The sequence below is a fragment of the Peromyscus maniculatus genome, chromosome 16 (assembly GCF_049852395.1).
Source record: "Peromyscus maniculatus bairdii isolate BWxNUB_F1_BW_parent chromosome 16, HU_Pman_BW_mat_3.1, whole genome shotgun sequence".
Lineage (NCBI taxonomy): Eukaryota > Metazoa > Chordata > Mammalia > Rodentia > Cricetidae > Peromyscus > Peromyscus maniculatus.
This window is the reverse complement of record NC_134867.1, coordinates 29142671-29163207: the sequence shown is the minus strand read 5'-3', so window position 1 is coordinate 29163207 and position 20537 is coordinate 29142671. Positions and strand designations below refer to the sequence as shown.

The following is a 20537-nucleotide window of genomic DNA, read 5'->3' as shown; positions in this document are numbered from 1 at the left end:
ATAAAATGCTTTCAGACACATCCTGACATTTGATGGGAACAATTCTATTCTTATTCTGTAACTCAGACTTTAGGACTTTGGGTACTGTGATGGTTAGTGCCATCAACTTGACAGGCTTAACCATTGCCTAGGAAACTAGCCTCTGACCATGTTTGTGAGGGATCATCTAAAGCAGTAGTTCTCAGCCTCCTCCTCCTCCTTCTTTTGGTTTTTTGAGACAGGGTTTCTCTGTGTAGCTTTGCACCTTTCCTGGAACTCACTCTGTAGCCCAGGCTGGCCTTGAACTCACAGACATATGTCTGCCTCTGCCTCCTGAGTGCTGGGATTAAAGACGTGTGCCACCGCCCGGCAACTGGTTCTCAACCTTCTGAATGCTGTAACCCTTTAATACAGTTTCTCATGTTGTGGTGACTCCCAACCATAAAGTTATTTTTGTTGCTACTTTATAACTGTGATTTTGCTGCTATTATGAATTGTAATGTAAATATCTGTTTTCTGATGATCTTAGTTATCCCCGTGAAAGGGTCATTTGACCACCCCCCCCAGGGTTCACGACTCATAGGATGAGAACCACTGATCTAGATCAATCAAGATAGGAAGAGTCACCTTGACTATGGTTGGAACCATGGTTTAGACTGGGATCTTGGATTGAGTAAAGGAAAAAATAAGCTGAGCCTGAGCACTCATGAATCTTTGCTTCTTGACTATAGATGCAATGTGACTTGCTGTCTTCATCTTATGCCCCTCCGGTCATGGGCTGTACTCTGGAACTGTGATCCAAAACAAACCTTCCCTTCTTTAAGTCAGGTAGGTGTTCGATTATAGGAACGAGGAGAGTAACTAATGTAGGTTCCTTGCTCCTGAAGGCCAGGATCAATTGGCTCTCGGCTTTACTTTTTCCAAACTGCATGACGGGCAAGTTATTCAGTGTTCCTACATGTGAATGAATAATGCAACAAGAGTAATTCCAGAACATAAATAAAAATGAATAAATAAATGTAAAAAGAAATTTCATGGGTGATTACAAGATATGGTAGGAAGAATTCTGTTTACTATTAGATGAGAACATCCCATGTGCCAGGAACTTAATAAAAATGTGTAATGCAAGTTCTGTCCTACCCCAGCTTTACCTCCATTTGGCCTATTCCGTCATCCCTACTCATCCTGCTTATCCCACATCAGGAGGGATTTCTGCACTGCCCAGCTAACTGAGAATGCTGATGATTAACAGCTCTTAGCTGAGCCCCTCTAGTGACCTCAGCTGAAAGACAGCAACTTATTCTAAATGCTGAACTACCTTCCCAGGAGCGGCTCACACTGAGGGTCTAGTTAGTAGAGCCTGAAGTTCCTCTTGCTGTAATGTGGACCACTCGGCAGGGCTTCTCCAGCCACGTGGCCTCTTTCTGGTGGACTCACAGAGAGATTTCATTGGGGCTTTTCTTTCCTTCCCCAACCCTGCTGCCTCTATTCTCTCACAGATGTGGATGGTGATAGCTCTTCGCAATAACCATCCTAAATGCAAATCTCCATTTCTGAGCCTGCCCCTGCAGAGGACTGTGCCCCCTTCCAAGTAATAACACCAGACTGTAGTCTGTGTAGCATCCTCCTGGGAACATCCCATGTGCCAGGAACTTAATAAAAATGTGTAATTCAAGTTCTATCCTACCCCAGCTTTTCCTCCATTTGGCCTATTCTGTCATCCCTACTCATCCTGCTTATCCCACGTCAGGAGAGACTTTTGTACTGCCCTCCTGTAGTCCTTTAAAGGACTGTCTGTCAATCACCAAAGACACAGCGGATAGCTCCTATGGACCAGCCACTGTCACGGGTCTGGGGAAAGGAAGAGAAAGGCAGAGGTTATATCCATCACTGGCTGCATTGCTCTGAAGGAGAACTGAGCATCTGCACATGGGGTAAACTGTGACTAGAGAAGTGTTTAGGCTTTAAGATAGATAGGGCCGAGTGATAGTTCAAGACTAGCTTGGTAAGAGATGGCCATTTGAGATGAAATCCCAGATGTCCATCCTGGGCATCTAGGGTCCTTCTGTGAAGAAAGTATTTAGGTATCCTTTATATATATATCAATCACCAAATGACCATCAAAAATATCTTTATCAAAAGACAAAATAAGCAGTGAAACATTTTTCTGTGCCTCGGACAAAAAAATGCCCAACCTATTAAATTGTGAATGTGGCCAGCCAATGGCCAAAGAGACTGAGCTCTACCTCCACTTCTCCACCCTATATATGTGTGGGCATAGATTTCCCCTTTTCCTTCTTTTTTACTCTTACTTTTCTGAGTAATTTTTATTAATAAAATTTATTCACTTATTTTCTATCTCAACCACAGATTCCCCTCCCTCCTCTCCCATTCCCTCCCGTTCCCTCCCTCCACCCCCTCCCCAATCCACTCCTCTGTTTCTGTCCATCAAGGGGCAGGCCTCCTATTGGTGTCAACAAAGCATGGCATGTATCAAGTTGAGGTAGGACTAAGCTCCTCCTCTTGTATTAAGGCTGGGCAAGGCAATGCAGAATGAGGAATAGGTTCCTGGAAGCCAGTCAAAGCATTAAGGACAGGCCCTGTTTCCACTGCCAGGGGTCCCACAAATAGATCAAGCTGCACAACTGTCACACATACGTAGAGGGCCTAGGCCAGTCCCATGCAGGCTCCCTAGCTGTTGGTAGAGAGTCTGTAAGCTCCTATGAGTCCAAGCTAGTTGTTTCTATGGGTTCCCTTGTGATGACCTTGTCCCTCCTGGCTTGTACAATCCCTCCTCCCTCTCTTCAACAGGATTCCCCAAGCTTGGCCCAGTGCTTGGCTGTGGATCTCTGCATCTGTTTCCATCAGTCACTGAATGAAGGCTCTCTGATGACAATTGGGGTAGTCACCAATCTGATTACAGGAGATAGCCAGTTCAGATTACCTATCCACTATTGCTAGGAGTCTTATCTGGGGGTAATCCTTGTAGATTCACAGGAGTTTCCTTGTACCAGGTTTCTACCTGACCAGAAAATGCCCCCCCCCCCCCCCCCCCCCGCTCAGGATGTCTTTCATTACTTTCCCCTTCCACCCACACTCTAACCCAATTCCTCATGTTCTCATCCCTTCTAGCCCCTAGTCTACCCAAGAGTTGTCTTCTGTTTCCCCTTCCCAGGGAAATCCATGCACCTCCATCTCCATTTGGGCCCTCCTTGTTACTTAGTCTTTCTGGGGCTGTGGATTATAGTATGGTTGTCCTTTACTTTACAGCTAATATCTGCTTATGAGTGATTACATACCTTGCTTGTCTTTCAGGGTCTGGGTTACCTCACTCAGGATGATTTTTTTTTTCTAGTTCCATCTGTTTGCCTGCAAATTTCATGATGTCATTGTATTTAACAGGTGAGTAATACTCCATTGTATAAATATACCACATTTTCTTTATCCATTCTTAAGTTGAGGGGCATCTAGGTTGTTTCCAGGTTCTGGCTATTACAAATAATGCTGTTATGAACATAGTTGAGCAAGTGTACTTGTGGTATGATTGAACGTCCTTTGGGTATATGCCCAAGTATGGTATAGCTGGGTCTTAAGGTAGATTGATTCCCAATTTTCTGAGAAACCTCCATATTGATTTATGTTGAGGTCTTTGATCCACTTGGACTTGAGTTTTGTGCAAGGTGATAGATAGGGATCTATTTGCATTCTTCTACATGCCAACATCCAGTTATGCCAGTACCATTTGTTGAAGATGCTGTCTTTTTTCCATTGTATAATTTCGGCTTGTCAAAAATCAGGTGTTAATGGGTATGTGGATTTACATCAGGGTCTTCGATTCTATCCCATTGATCTGCATGTCTATTTTTATGCCAATACCATGCTGTTTTTATTACTATAGCTCTGTAGTAGAGCTTGAAATCAGGGATGGTGATACCTCTGGAAATTCTTTTATTGTACAGGATTGTTTTAGCTATTCTGAAAAAAATTTTCCATATGTAGTTGAGTATTATTCTCTCTAGGTCTGTAAGGAATTGTGTTGAAACTTTGACGGGGATTGCATTGAATCTATAGATTGCTTTTGGCTTACTATGTTAATCCTACTGATTCATGAGCATGGGAGATCTTTCCATCTCCTGATATCTTCTCTAATTTCTTTTTTCAAAGACTTGAAGTTCTTGTCCATATAGGTCTTTCACTTGTTTAGTTAGAGTTACCCCAAGATATTTTATATTATTTGTGGCTATTGTTAAGGATGTTGTTTCCCTGATTTCTTTCTCAGCTACTTTCCTGAATTTTAAGAAAAATCACATTTCTTGTTTCTCCCACTAAAATGATTCCTGCTAAATAATGATGCCAGATATCCAAGAACATCCTACTTCCAGAGAGTGCACACCCAGGAGCAAGCTGAGGAGACACAGTAGAGTCTACCCAGACCTACAGTCAGAGCTACAGCTAATGGCCTAGGTATTCTCAATTTACAATAGCTACACAATTACTGTACATGTACAGTGGGCTCCCAAGTCAGCAGGTTCGAGCCTGAGATTGTGAAATGTGCTCTAGCTTGATCAGATAGCCCAGGCATAGGAGTGTAAGACCTGAAATTCTTGATTGCACTGATATAGAGTCTTCCTGCTAGAAGAACATCCAGGCTGAATGTGTATTGTTTACTGTGTGCAGCTTGCTTCTCCATCACACTGGCAATTCCTGTTAGTTCTACATTCAAGTCCAACCAGTTCTCATTTCACCTGCTGTCACTGCCATGCTCCAAGCCATCCTTAGATCCTGGCTTCACTATTCTTGTTCCCTCCATGCTGCTCTGCTACGTCTCTGGTTCTTCTTGCCATTAGTCCGTGGCAACAAGAGATGGGGATGTGACACAGGGTTGATCACATGGCCCCTCTGCCTAACCTCCAGTGGACTTCTCATCTTGCTCTGACTGCAATTGGTACAGTGCCTCACTTGCTCCTGTCACAATACCCCTTCCTCCTCTCTGCCCATCTTTCCTTCCACTCCGTCTACTCTATTGTAGAGTCTTGTCTAGAGCCTTTGTGCCACGGTCTCCTTTGTCTTATGTACTCTTCTTGTGGCATCAACACAATTCCTTCATCTCTCTCATGCTTTGCTCACACATTAGTTTCTGAGTCATACCCATTTCTCTCCAGAGGTTTGTTTTCCCTCTCTATAATTTACATATGTAACTTACTTGTCTACTCTTCCCATTCGTGAAAAGCACAAATATCTTGAAGGCAGCAATTTTTGTCTTGTTCCCTGATATATCACCAAGACTTAGACTAGTCTGGCACACAGCAGGGACTCCAAAGATATGGGATGAATGAACAAATGACAATTATGCCTCCAAGTCAATTTCTCCAGCCAGAAGACTGAAGCAAGCTTCATGATGTCCTTGTGAATTCATCTATGATGTATCAGTTTATTGGACAGGCTTTAAAGAAAATGGTAGGTCTCTGCTTCCAGGCCAGTTGGGATATTTGCTCTTAGAATGCAAGCCACCACATTGGTAGGAAATCAAAGAAGTTTTCTCTGCAGACTGTGGGAAACAGAGCCAAGGTTTAGGTCATATAATCAAATACTTTGGACAAACAGCAAAACACTGAGGTCTTTAAGGATAACGCACATCACTGAAGATGTTGAAAAGATTGTTCAGTTCTCAGCTTCTGTTGGCAGCTTTGTTCTAAACTGAGTGGGTCAGGCAGGCAGAATTTTGCTGTTTTAGAGTTCTGGAAGTCAAAGTATTGGCTTACCTATCCTCTTTCTGGCAGCTCTAGGACAGGATTTCTGCTAGTCGCTTGTGTTTGTTGGCCATCACTGGCTGGTAGGAGCATCACTTCAGCCACATGGTTATCTCTTCTTGATTGTAGACAAATGGTATCTGGAACTCAGTCACACCCTTAAAAGTGGAAGGGAAATGCTTCCAGTGGAACCAAGTTCAAAGACTGCTGGAGAAGGAGACTGATTTGGATTAACTCTAGAGCCCATCTCTGTAGTCCTTGTTTTTACTGATATGGTGGAGTATGAGAAATAATGGTACCTTCTACAGGAGCTACATAGTTAGGTGAGTGAAACTGAATCATTCAAGAAACAAAACAGTATGTGTTGACTAAAACAAAGTAATAGATGCCTTGAACAAAATTATACATTTAAGTGATAAGAAAGTCCAAAAATGTAGATGTTAGACATTAGCCATTAAAATAATTTTCTTTTTGGGACACTTCAGACTACATCCTAGACTCAATGTCTCATAACCAAAGTAAACTAGCTTTCTCAAGTGTTCATGCCTGCCATCAATGATTCATCTTGTATTGGCCATGTTCCAAATGAAACAGTCATTAACTAAAGTATGAGCTAATATTTCCTGAAAGCTTATTATGAAGAACAAAATAGGATAAGCACTTAAACATATCTTAGACCCAGTCAAACCTCAAAACTGTCTTCAGACGCATGCTATCTCCATATAAAAGGAAAACCCTAATCACAGCAAAGTTAAACAACATGTCCCAAACTATAGAGCGGAAAGTGTCTCAGTTGGGGATTGAGCTAACCACTAAGCTGTGCATGTACCGTCTTCATAAAGCTACCTCAACTGTGACCTGAGGGTTAAAACCTGCAGCATGGTTAATTTCTATAGGATACAATCATTAACTTTTCAACAGGAAACTCCTAAAAAAAAATCACTGGTTGAAATATAAATATGGAGATTAATAGGTAAGAACCAATGGGAATGTCCATAATGAGGTATGCTACTGTGATTACATTCCAGGACATATTCTATCTTCTCAACACTGGGAAAGAGGCACTTGAACTAGAATTCTAGAAGAAATAGAAGTTTACAATTCAAAGTGCTTGTTTAGCTTGGAGCATATGTTACAAACATTTGTGGCATGTTGTGTACACGAAATACATTTCTACTGTATTATGCATGTGGGTGTTGTTGGCATCTGTAACTAGAAGGAATAGCAATTTTTTTTGCATTTAAATTTACAGCATGATGCTTGGAGATGAGTGCTTACTAGAATGAGAGGAATTAAACGCAATTGAAACTCTGCAGTGTACTTGGCTTGGCTGTCAGATCCCATTTTTTCCCTCCACTGGTTAAATAGCAAATATTTTAAAGACGTTTCAATGAGGAGTAAGCAGAAAGAATACTCTCGTAAATGGGTGCCAGAACTATAACTTGACATCAACTTTTAAGTGATGCCATCTGGATGCATGAGGGGGCACATGCCACATGGTTGTTTTCAGCCTGACCCCCAAATCCATTACTAAGGATGTATGACAGGATTTGTGTTCCAGAATGGCCCCCTTATTTAGCTGATAGCAGTGGTGTACAGATAGCGAAAGCACATGCTAGCGGAAAAGCCAAGTATTGTTTTAATGATCCAGGGGAGACAATCTAATAAAAATGAAAAAAGAGGATAAAATTTACAGTTTAACAGGTGCCATATCATAGTCACCTTTATCCAATATCTGAGATTATGGGTGACTTTTTTTCTTCTGGAATTTTCCAGATTATCTTTTTTTCCTTCATTGTTCTGTCAAATGATGGCATAATATATATTCAAAATGTTTAAAGTATCCATGTTTTTATATTTATTTTTATTTATTATGTATGCAGTGTTCTGCCTGCATATCAGAAGAGAGCACCAAATCTCACTACAGATGGTTGTGAACCACCATGTGGTTGCTGGGAATTGAACTCAGGGCCTTTGGAGGAGCAGTCAGTGCTCTTAACCTCTAAGCCATCTCTCCAGCTCAAAGTGTCCAGATTTTCATGCACAACAGTTAATACATGTATACAACCTGGAGACAGACTGTCCTAGTCTAGAAATGATCTTCATTCTCCTCCCTCGTCAAAAATCCCCAACCTCCAACAACCACTTTCTGACCAATGACTAGTTTTGCCTATTTTTAGTCAGTGTTATTGTATGCTATACTTTTAATGGTGTCTGGCTTAATTTATACAACACAGTATCTGTGAAATTCAGCTCTTTTGGAATGGATGTCTCAGTCATTTATTTTTCATTTGATTTTTCTGTAGTATTTCATTGCATAAATGTCATTATATATTTATCCATTTTTGTGTTCATAGAAATCATCTTCATGTTCTTTGGTCAACAAATGCCCCCTTTTCAGACAACAGGACTAGGAAAAATCTGCTAGGGTATAAAATAGGCATAAATATTTGATGCAACGATTTCTATTTTCCCTCCTTCGTCCACTCCTCCAGTTAGGAGAATAATCACTACTCCAGTAATTCCAAATTAATTCATAATATGTGTGTTGATTTTGCTTTAATTTATTTAAAATCAAAATCTACTGGAAAAAAGACATGAGTCTTCTCTTTTAAAAACCTTTATTAGGCATTGCTAGATGACGCTGCGGTGATATTCTGCACACATGGTGTGGTAAACAGCACACTCCACAGTAATCTACACTGTACACACAGTGACAATTGGAACCACTTGACGTCCATTAGTTTCATCCAGATAATGTCTTTATATTCTTCCATATGACCTCATATCATAATTAATATTACCCTCCCAATTCAAAACAATCAACCCAAAATATTGATCATTAAAAAAAAACACACACAACAAAAGGATATAGGGACATTACAGAGAGCCTGCAACTAGACTCCACAAGGTATCTATTCATCTTCTCAAGGAATTGTCTCTACACTTTGTGTGACCTGATATTTGCGTTGCTTTTATCAGTCACAAGTGAATTGGAAATATATATATGTGATATAATGTGCATATATATGTATATATAAACAAAACCAGTATTTTGTATAGTACAAAATAAAAGGCACAGACCTTGAAGAGCAAATAATATACAGCATGGCTTGAGTTGCTACAGCCCACTGTGAGTGAATAATGTGTAAATTGTGACAACTACAGGATTGTTTTTTGTTTTTTTACATCTATAAGAAACTTAATGTTAAAATATTGTCAAAGACAAGTTGTAGAGAAATGGTCACATTTCTAAAATATCACAGTTATGTTTATTTTTAATGCTGTTTGTAAAGTTTTGTGGTTTTACCCTAATTGGAGTTGCCAACAAGTTTATTACACTGTTTCCAATTTATTCGACCTTCTTTTGTGTGTGTGTGTGTGGTTTAAAAATAAAAATTAATTCTATTAGCCTCAATTCTGATATTTAATATTCATTTTCTTGCTTTAGTTTAAAAACAAGCAACATACTTGAGAAAAATACAGCTAATTTATTATTCTAGAGACAATATAGATTCAGTAGCAAATGCAGGCTAGGTACAGCTATAAAGACAACTGATTAGCATGCTTTCAAAAGAGGGATCAAAGAACACTAACAAAATTTATGGCTCTTTTGATAAGAAATAAAGTCACGTGAAAGAAATAAGGCACTAGTAACATACACAAATGTTACATCATCACACAAGCACCATATGGAAGGGTGGGACTGTACAATAGTTCGTGCTCCTGGAGAGTGGAAACAAGGCTCATTTCCCTGGCTCTCTTCACTAGTTCTTCCTTTCTTTTCAACCATTAGTGTACCAACACTACAGTGGTGAGGAGATACTGCACAATTCATGGACCCAACAGTATAAAGGACTCATCTGAGAGTTGATTGCTTCAACAATATAAGAAATCAGGTCTTTTGGATACCCTTGTTTTTCAACCTTTTTATTCTGGTAGAATTTGCTTTTCCTTTCCAATTGCTTTTCAGGGATGAATTAAGAGTATCAATGACATCTACGTGGTTATTTCTACTTGCCTATTTCCTAAAATATATTCAAAATGGCTTCTTCCATGTTCTTTATGAAGATCAAAGTTAGCAGTGCAACTACTGAAATGCAGAAACAGTTACAAGTTTAAAAAAATCAGACATTTTCAATGTGAAAAACATTATGGCACATTATTTGAAAAGGGGCTACAGAGTTTACAGAAAATTTTAAACTGTGCGATAAAAGGAGAGTGACAAGAGCTGGGACAAATCAGTAATGCAAACTACTCACCTTAAGATGATGAAATGAATCATCACTTGCTATTGAGTACAGAATTAAAATGGGATATAGTCTCAAATTGAAATCAGAGATGGTAACTATTCATTAGAACATCAATTTCTGAATATGCAATAGCAAAAGATTCAAACCCCAACTATTTCTTTTTAGCATTTTAACAGTTAAAAAAAAAAAGATGTGGATAATGTAACTGTCCTTCAGATTTCCAAGACATGAAAATGTCTTACCAATTTGGCTTAAAAGAGGAACCAAATAACTACTACTCACTCGTGGCTTTTAAATAAATGATGGGTTAATGTAATAACATTTTTATGCTGCTCTTTTGTTTTGTTTTGGAGTTTTACTTTATTTTTTGAGGCATGGTCTCCCTATGAAGCTCGGGCTGTCCTGGAACACACTCTGGAGACCAGGCTGGCCTGGGACTCACAAAGACATGCCTGCTTCTGCCTCCCAAGTGCTAAGATTAAAGGCATGTGCCACTATGCCCAGACATGCTGCTGTTTTGACTAAATTTTTGCAAGACTGAAAAATGTACTACTTAGGAGTGTATTAATAGCTTTCTTCAAAAGCAAGTATACTGACAGTTAACTTCCCCTCAAGGGGTTATAGGGGCCTTTATTGGAAGGTGGCAGAGGTGTGCATGCAGAGGGCAATAGTCACATAAAACAAGGGTTTAAATTAAAGTCCCTAATTTACTGTGTCAGGGAAGGCCAGGGCTGGTCCAGGATGACAGACAAGTCACCACAGACACATGCAGCAGGCTGCCTGGTGGATGCCAGACACACTCAGCATGCCTTCTGCCTTTCACCATGGAACCAATTTTCAAAGGGCAGATAGAGAAGGAAACAAAACAGAACACAATAAAATAAAACTACAGTAGACCTGGACCTTTCAAAGACACCAGTCGACTGACGGAGGAGGAATTGGAAGCAAATCCAGCCGACCCCAGACCTAAGGGCTCTGGCTGGACCAACTGCCAAGTGCACTACCTGGATACCTTTTAATTTTCATAAAAATCTGTAACAGATTGGTTTTGCCTTGGCAAACGGTGTCTATATATGCACATCTACATAAACCTATTACTGTTCTGAATTTCATATGAAAAGAAAGCTTTCAAAACACCATCTACAGAAATTTGTGACAAATATGATCAATAATAAGTATTGGCTATTGAGGAGCTACCATTTGCAACTTAAAAAATAGAGAAACAATTTGTAGTCAGCTGATAAAAGCAACAATATTATATCTAGAATTCTTTGTAAAGAAACATAAAGCACACCGATTTTCTATAGGCTACAAATTAGACATGTGCATCAGATATTTAGATACTATTTATTTGAAATAATACATTTAGATATAGAGGAAGTGATGCTAATGAAAAACTGGTATTTTTAAGAATTTAACTAGAATTTTAAAACAATTTCCCTACCTGGCCACAAGGTGAACCAATGACTACAGCACAGCCTGCCAGCTACAAGGAGAACCTGAAAGAACATTATTTCAGCAATTCCTGGGGTAACTTAATACACTTAATACTCTCTGAATTTTTTTGTTATATTGTAAACCTATATTAAATAAATTTTGAGTGTGGCTTATATGTAAATCTAAATAATTAAACTATTTGACTGTTTTCGAAGGGTAAGCAATTTCTCTAGAATAGACCCAATCCAGGTTATAGACAAAGTGACTACTTTAGATTATCAAAAATGTCTATTAATAAGCACAGGACATGAATTGACAGCTGCATCTTACATACAATTGTTCCTATATTTCAATCCACCTCAAGTTGAAGCTAGAGGATGTTTTTACATAGAGACCAGTGATCATAACTATAATTTATTTTGGATGAAGGATGAAAGACAGGTTGCATGAATGTTCACATGCTTTTTGTCTGCTGATAACCATGAATTTGTGAAGTTTGATTCTAGAGTTTTGGTAACCCTCTGGTCCAATTGGCATCTAATTTGTTTGACTTATTTGGCAGAGAGCTAGCAGAGTTCCGCACCTCCTATAAAGACTCAGGAAAAATGTCCCAGGCACTCTGGATCCATTTCAGCTAATAAACAATAAGGATAAATGACATTTGCTGCTTGAGTTAGGTCATAAAGACCTTTCGCCACAGAATTTCATTGCATTCCAGTGAAAGGAACCAATGGTTAAGAAAAATTATTCTTCATTTGGCCAAGATAAGACGAGGAGGGGACTGCTGGAGCAAAAAGAAAGATAATCTGGAAAACTAAGAAAAAAAATAGGTTCATGGTATGGAGATGTGTGTGTATTGCTGAACAGAGTGATAGCACACGACTGAGAACTGAAGAAAAATATTTTCTTTGTTAATGACTCTACATGATCTAATCAACTAATGAAATGTCTTATAGAGACATAAAGAAATGACCCTCCAAAGGGTATTGGTAATATTTCATGTATTTTTCAAAAAGATAATTTTTTGGCATTTTAAGTCATTATTTCCAAAAACAGTCACTTCTTTAGTTAAAAGAAAAAAAATTATTTTCTAATATGCATGATTGCAGACTTGCACAGCTGGCAGTATGTATAAGGACGTATAAAGGATGTGACATGTCAAGGCTTCCGTTCATCTGTAAATGGACAATTACCATCGACAAAAGCTGCAGAACCACAGAGTGATGCACAGAAGTCCCATACAGCACTTAGCTTTGAAATCAGTCTTAACTGCACAAAGGAAGTTACAGTGGAGTCACATCCATTGATTTGCACCCAAAAACTTAACCTTTCACAGTCTTAAATACCCTTTCAAGTTTGGAATTTTTGTTTTATTTAGATAATACTGTTTCTACATGAGTATCTCAGTTTAATTGATAGGATCATTGCAGAGACACATTTTAGTATGTGATCCTGGAAGTTAGTGTCCACAATTGCAGAAAAGTACATAATTAAGTTATAATTTGAAAAACAAAATGTGCTCCAGCTATTTTTATTTATTGTGTTTCCAGTCAAGAAAATTTTCTTTTATAGGATTCACAAACTGTGGAAATACAGTTAAAACTTTTAGTAAGAATATTTTAAATAAAGATTCAAGTGAAGTTATTACGTAGCATCGTTATTTGCTATGAGTTCTGAACATAGCAAAATTGTTGCAAAAAAATTCCAGGATTACCAAAATATTAGGAATAGTTCTATATATTTAGGAATGCTTTCCATAAAATACTAAGCTTCCAATTTCTCACATATTTGAAGAATTTGAACATATTTTCTGATGTGATTCTATTCTCGCCACTGAAAAACACATGCCACCTTTTATCTCTTAATTATTTAAATGGCACACACACTGGAAAGTGCATCAATTTTAAGGCTAACAATTATAGCAGGCCTTAACATAAAACAAGAGTTGAGACAGACTTTAACCACTGATATGGAAGGGCTCACATTAAGGCTCGTGTGCAGCTTGCTTATAAAACTAACTCACATCTAAAGTGGCTCATGGCACGGATTTTCTTAGTTTTGTACTTCTATGCCACCTAATGATGTTTAGGCCACTGACTTTTTATAATCCTAACAACAGGCATCCTAAAAATCTGATGTTAAAGAAGTCTCATGTGTTCAGTAGAGGCGATGTGTTGGCAAATGCACTGGAATCTGAGAGAAACACTGAGGCTACATGGATCAGGGTGAGCTTTGCTCTCCCGCCTGCTCCTGCTCTTCTCTGAGGGTGAAGAGAAGAGGTGTGGACAAAAAACGTAGTTGGAACTACCAGAGGGACAGACAGCGACTGCAGCAGGGTAGAGTATTTTGTGGAAACACTGGGCCATGCATCTGGGCAGTGAAATTAAAAGACAGACTCAAGTAGGGGTCTAGGGACTCAAGAGATGAAGCCACAGAGTTGGGTATTTCCCAAGAGGTCCCGCTGGATCTTGATCCCCCAGCAGAAAATGATGGCACACTCTAACAAGTCTGCTGTTGAACTCTTTGACTGTTTTTCTGTCTGTTCTTGAAGGAGACAGTAAGTGGCTGACTGCTAGACCATAAATGTGGGAAGAGGATGCTGCTTGTGTCATAGGGTTTGACCCCTTTACTTTCCCTTATACATTTTATAAATGACACACAAACATGGCGAGTGTTTTATAAAATGTGACATACACCATTCATTTGGCTTGAGTACTAAAGTTAAAAGCAAGCAAGCCAAGGATCGATTCATCTTCCTTCACACCGTCCAAGACAGCTGACCACATTTTAGCTTCATTGGGAACAGATTAATTTTCTCTTTTAAATTTTGGCAAGGTAGTTGGCTAACCTATCAAGGAGAAGGTCTTTCAAAAGATGCTTTGCTTTAAAAATAGGCACTCTCTACACTGTTTATTCACAACTAGGGTCTCAACTACGATCTCTTTGCCTGACTATGCATTAAAAATCTTTATTACAAATATTGTGTAAAAAATAAAATTCAAAATCCCATGGAAATGGTCATAGTAAGTGAGAAAATACATGGATGCATAAAACACTTAGTTTGTGATAAGTAAAAACTACCTTGTTTCCCATTCGACAGAAGACCGAGTCAACTAAGCTCTACAGTGGGATAGACAGTTCTTTTCAAACGGATGTAAACACTTATGGCAAGGTGTTTTTCTAATATTTAAAAACATGAAAAAGAGTCACAGCAAAGGATATCATTCTATTTGTAGAAAACTAACACACAAAGGTGCATACATGCACATATACAGACACACATATATTTGTACACTTGAAGGAAGCGTCTGGAAGGACAGGTAGCAGACCATTGATAGTCGTCACCCCTAGAAAAACAAGGGGTAGGTAAGCAGAGGAACTTGAAGCCTGTAATTCTATAGGGTTTGATTTTCTTCAGGAACATACATACATTTACAATGGTAACACATAAGGACAAGCCATGGGTAAAAAGACACAACATGTATACTTCATTTTGTAAAGGAGTTTTCAGAATTTACCATAAAGGTCACTAACTGCTCTACCTTCAAAGTTGGCACTGATATATAAATACTTTTTTTTTTCATTTTTTAACTCTTTTAAAGATTTTGAGACTTACTAAAATATTCACAAATACTTTCAAGCTACTACCATGGAAAGGACACACATACTTGTGTGTGTGTGTGTGTGTGTGTGTGTGTGTGTGTGTGTGTGTGTGTGTGTAGTCTTTAAAAAGAGAGAAATGCATACATTTCTTTTATAAACCTACACAATTACGAATGAGATGCCTGTGCGGCGCAGGGTGTACGCTCCTAACCTCTGATGAAGCCATCTTTCCTGATAGCAAATACCACTTTGTAACTCACATACTGGAAAGTTTTTCAAATCAGATAAAAATACCTGTAAAAGATAAGTTATCTAAAGAATAGAATAAAAATCCCTGAGTAGGCCAAAGACAACAGGCACAGTAACCCAAGAATATAGACAATCTTAGACCCGAATGTCTCTGTTCACCCAGGTGGTGTGTATGAACATGACATGTTTACATATGACATACAGATATATGCATAGATCATAACCAGACAGATCCATCCTACTCACACATGGCCAAACAGATGCCCAAGTCCAGGAAAGATGAATGTCTAAAAATTAAGCGCCTTTATGATAGAAACATGTATTTGGGCTAGAAGGTCTCCTTCTTTTGGTCCAGGACTAGCACACCTAAAGTGACAGTGAATACTTGCCAGATGGATGGCTGAAGGCACGCGAAGATGAAATCTATGAAACCAGGCCACTGCTCCTTCCTTACCTCACACCATAGTCTAGTGGCTATTCCAGAGCCACAATCGACGCATACTCCTCTCGCCGGAAACTCACCACTTAGCAGGAAGTTGTCCAGCTCTTCTCTATGGCTCAGAGGGGATACAAGCATGCTAGCTTATACATGGACCGTCCTTCACCAACACGAGTTGTTTCAGTCAAACACAAAGTTGTTACACTCTAGCATCGGACACCACAAGATAGCTACGTAATGCGAGCGTTATCATATAGTCTACTTCACGTCAAACTCTTACATTCACGGTAAGTAGAGTAATGTATGATAAAATTCTAACTATAAGAACTTAGAGGTAAGCCTCAGGCTTTTCAATATCTCTTCTTTGTCTTGATAAACATTATGATGAAAGCAAGGAGCTGTTTAGTTAAATTTCATTTCCTTATTCTCAAAGACTTCTCATCTTCCTGAAAATATTTTCTTCATTTGTTTCCACCTCCAAAAGCAGTTTATATTTTAGATGAAACTATATACATAAAAGAGCTGTTTTCAAGTTATCTCTCTATAAGGAAATACCAACAATTTATGCATCTGAGTAGTAAACATAGGCAAAATTCTTTAAAACTAGTATTTATTTTAGTTAAAAAAAAAAACAAAACCTGGGGACAAATAAAAAAACCAGAGAAAAGAGAGAAGGAATAGAGCATTAAATAATTTTTAAAAACTTGGACCTAAAGCAGAATTATCTGGGATAATAAGGAGGTAACTCAATAATGAGCAGAATGGGAATTAAATGAAAAGTTTTAGCAGTTTTCTTCAAAGCAGAAAAAAAAAATTTTTTTTAATTAAATTATCCCAGGAGGGCTTAACTGACAGGAAAAGTATGTATGCCCAAATCCAAGAAATCCAAAAATATCAAGGGTTGGAAACTTTCTAAAATCACCCGTTCCGTTTTGTCAGTTTACAAAATCTGGTACATCTCAGAGTGACGTCGCACAAATCACGTGTGTGTGACCATCGGAAGAGCAAGAAACAGACAGGGCTACCATGGAAACAACCTGTTGTTGACATTGGCTTTAATTCAGTACATTACCAAGTTAGGCCCCCGAAAGGAACCATCATGGCTGAATGGTTCTACGAAAATAGACATGGAAATGGACAAGCACATGGTTATGGAGCCTGGTTTAATACGTGTTTATATACACACATTCACATCCTTACACATCCGCACCAGGAACTCATGGTTCTTGTTAATTTAGTTTCATTAATTCCCTTCTGGGTACTGAGATTTTTTTTTTTTAAAGCAATAACAGTATCCAAAAGAACAAAAGAATGGTACCACTTGGGCTACAGATGACAACAGGTGCATTTGGTGAACTTTATCTTCTGCAAAGTGGCTTTGTTTGTGGATGCAGACAGGACTTCAGCTATGCTCACCAAGTCTCACAGCCAGCCAGGAGCGAAGCACAGGGTTCAGACAGTCCAAGAAATACTCCTGTGAGGTGCCCTCAAAACACATCTGAGGATACCCTGTTCTCAAAATCTCTTCTTCCAAGAACCACAAAGGTCAGAGTTACTATATAAATGTCTATAATTAACGAAAGTGACCGTTTTTTTTTTTTTTTAAAGCAGCAATTTGTTTAGGGAAGGGACAGGATACCATGTTGGGAGCGCACCGTAGCTGGAGGCACTGTGGCCTGCAGAGAACCACAGGAGACAAGATGGCAGAAGTTCCTCTAGGTGCTTCTCAGGATCCGACTCACAGACGGTGTACCATCCTGCACCTCCCCCTGGTACCGGCTGATGTCATGTGAAATCCTCTGTGGATTACCAGTGCATACCTGTCCGTGATCGCTTTCTCTGTTTTTTACAAAGGCAATATATAGGAAATACAAATAAACCTAGAGATTAAAAAAATAAAGGCAATTAGGGAGGAAAGCACTGAGGGGTGTGTGTGTGTGTGTGTGTGTGTGTGTGTGTGTGTGTGTGTGTGTGTGTGTGTTTGGAATTTCCCAGTTTTACTTATATGCAAACTATTTACAACAGTCCTTAATAACAATTCCCAAACATAAAGCTACTACAGGATGTATTTCTATAAGACTTTATTCTTTCTATTTCTCTATAGTCCTCTGTCCCATGTCACTCTCAGTCACACCAGCTCTAATAAAAAACAAATAGTTTCTAGCAAACCTTATTGCCTCAATCCTTTAATTTGCACACTATGATATTCACGATTCATTGTCAGTCAGTATAACATCTTACTTAAGAACATCCGTGTGGTTCCCATTTTAACAATTTTGAGATTCTGAGACTTGAGTCTCTCTACTTGAGATAATGACATCTGTTTTGTAAAGTCCTGGCTGACTAAAACGACTTGCATGTGAAACACGTTATCATTCTATCTGTTCCACACATTCATTACCTAGAGAGAGAAGTTTACATGTGGAAAATCATTTAGTTCAGCAAAAGCATCCCATTTTCTATAGGGAATAATGATCAAAATAGCTTTCGTCCAGAACATTTAAAAATCTCTAAAGCAATGCTTCTCAAAGTGTGGCCCCTGGGCTGACAACATCAACAGCATCCAGGAACTTCTTAGAAACATAAATCCATGGACCCAGCCACCACACTGTGGGAGAAACAGAGGTCGGGTTTGGAGTGTGTGTTTCCATCAGCTCTCCAGGCTACTCTACATCATGCTAAGTCTGGGAACTACTCCTTTAACATGTAAGTCCATATATTAAAGAGTCTCATAAACACATGAGGTTGGAAACACGTTCCTCTGACCTCACATACCCCATGCTGCATGGCTGTTTAAAGCAGGGCACAGAGAAGAAACTACACTCACTCAATCACTCGCTCGCTCGCTCGCTCACTCACAGCATTACATACACACTCATATCGTCTCTACTGCCACGGGAGAATTGTAATCTCAAACGTGTCGCCTGTTTCTTACCGATTACAACTGCTATGGCCCCTAGTGCCAATCCCAAAACCAGGATGAGAGGCGCAATGAAGAGCTTTCCAGCTGGAAAACAAAATCAAAACAATTTAAAGAGTCTCAAATCTGATTTACCAAGCAATTACAGTCATTCTTTAAAGAAGTGCCATTACAATTAAAGGCATATGGAGAGCTGATACACACATGTAATCCATCACTGAAATTTAAGTACACAGTGCCACAAAGCCCTGGGCATATGCCAAACATCTCCAACTCATTTATTCTTTACAACCATAAAGATGATACTTTTTTTTTTTTTTTGAGACAGGGTTTCTCTGTGTAGCTTTGGAGCCTGTCCTGGAGCCTCTGTTAGACTAGGCTGGCTTCGAACTTACAGAGATCCACCTGGCTCTGCCTCCCAAGTGCTGGGATTAAAGGTGTGCGCCACCACCGCCTGGCTGATGATACTCCTTTTTACTGGCACACTTTATTCTTGGTACTTTTCCCTTAGATTTCTTCTACCTTCAATGTTCCAAACATTGAAAGCTTAAGAAAGGGGTAGCAGGGTCGAGAATGCAGCGGACAATCTATTCAGCTCACAGCGCTGGAGAGCTGGTAGAGACCACAGAGGGTGTCTGACCAGGCCCATGTCTAAGAAAAAAATGCTTTATTTACTTGTTGGGTACAAGGGGAAATCATAGGAAAATATAATCGAGTGAGCTCCAAATGGGAGGCCTTGAGACAATTGCTGGAGGAAATGGCCACGGCGAAAAGTGGTGTGTTAGAAGTGATTCAAGTGAACCACTGTAACAAACTTTAAAAGGAAGCACTCGTCCACGTGAAGGCTCAGTGCCGGGAGGGATGCCACTCTTGGCAGCGCCAGCCGATGTCTCTTCTCAAAAAGAACTGCTCTGTGATAACCATCACTATCGTCACACGTAACTGCTGCCTGGAAGCCAAGAGTGGAGTCCCTTTGACTTTGAAAGGCACTGACGTAGACAAGGACAGTTACTTATGCCATGTCAGTGCGCTGCGACCTCTGAACACGCGACTTAACGCTACAAACTGAATGCCACAAAGAGTGTCAGAGGAACAGGAAGTCTGCAGGAGAATCACATAGCTACTTAAGAACCACACACCAACAAGTAAGTTATGCATTGTGACTGAGGACAATAATTGCATGAGAAAAGATAAACAGCCATTTGGTGGGAGTCTGGCAGAAAAAAAAATTAACTTTTTAATAAAATAGTTTTTGGAATTAGATGACTAGATATGAAAAACACAGTTTTAAATATCAAGTTTAAGAATGTAATTTACGGCTGGTCGGTGGTGGTGCACACTTTTAATCCCAGTACTTGGGAGGCAGAGCCAGGCAGATTTCTGTGAGTTCAAGACCAGCCTGATCTACAGAGTGAGATCCAGGAAAGGCACCAAAGCTACACAGAGAAACCCTGTCTCGAAAAAACAAAAAAACAAAGAATGTAATTTACTATATAGTAAATTTATATCTTTTGTCAGTGTAACATAATAACCAATCTTGGTTCTTTCTTTTGCTTTATACTAATGAAAAAACTCAGTTAAGCAGTACTAAATCTCATTGAGCAACTGCTTGTCCACCTGGAGAGCTGTGCTGAAGAGTCTAGAAGACAGCATCCAGTTTATATAAGAGTCTCTTCTTCCCCAAACCGCTACACACAGCTCAGTCTCTTTAGTCGTATCTCCTCTTAAAGTAACCACCAAGACATTTTCATCTTAGCAACAGAAACGACTGTCAAGTAACAGCACTGACCTTTCCCTCCCAAATATTACTGAATTCAAGGAGCACATGCTGTGCCTGCCCTTTAAGAGGAATAAACTTGACAGTGTAGGACACAGTTAAATCTACTTCTCAGATTGCCTTGACTGGA

The 20537-nt window shown here is 39.3% G+C and overlaps 1 protein-coding gene across 1 annotated transcript in view; it reads right to left on the bottom strand.

Moving 5' to 3' along the window:
• Positions 1-8333: 8333 nt before the first annotated feature.
• Rnf217 (ring finger protein 217) overlaps positions 8334-20537 on the bottom strand; it is a 119229-nt gene continuing 107025 nt past the window's right edge. Inside the window, exons 5-6 of the mRNA XM_006981257.4 lie at positions 18646-18717; positions 8334-17590 (exon numbers count right to left, since the gene is read on the bottom strand). Of these exons, the coding sequence (XP_006981319.4) occupies positions 17517-17590; positions 18646-18717 (146 nt within the window). The 3' untranslated portion in view covers positions 8334-17516. The remainder of the gene's footprint in view (positions 17591-18645; positions 18718-20537) is intronic.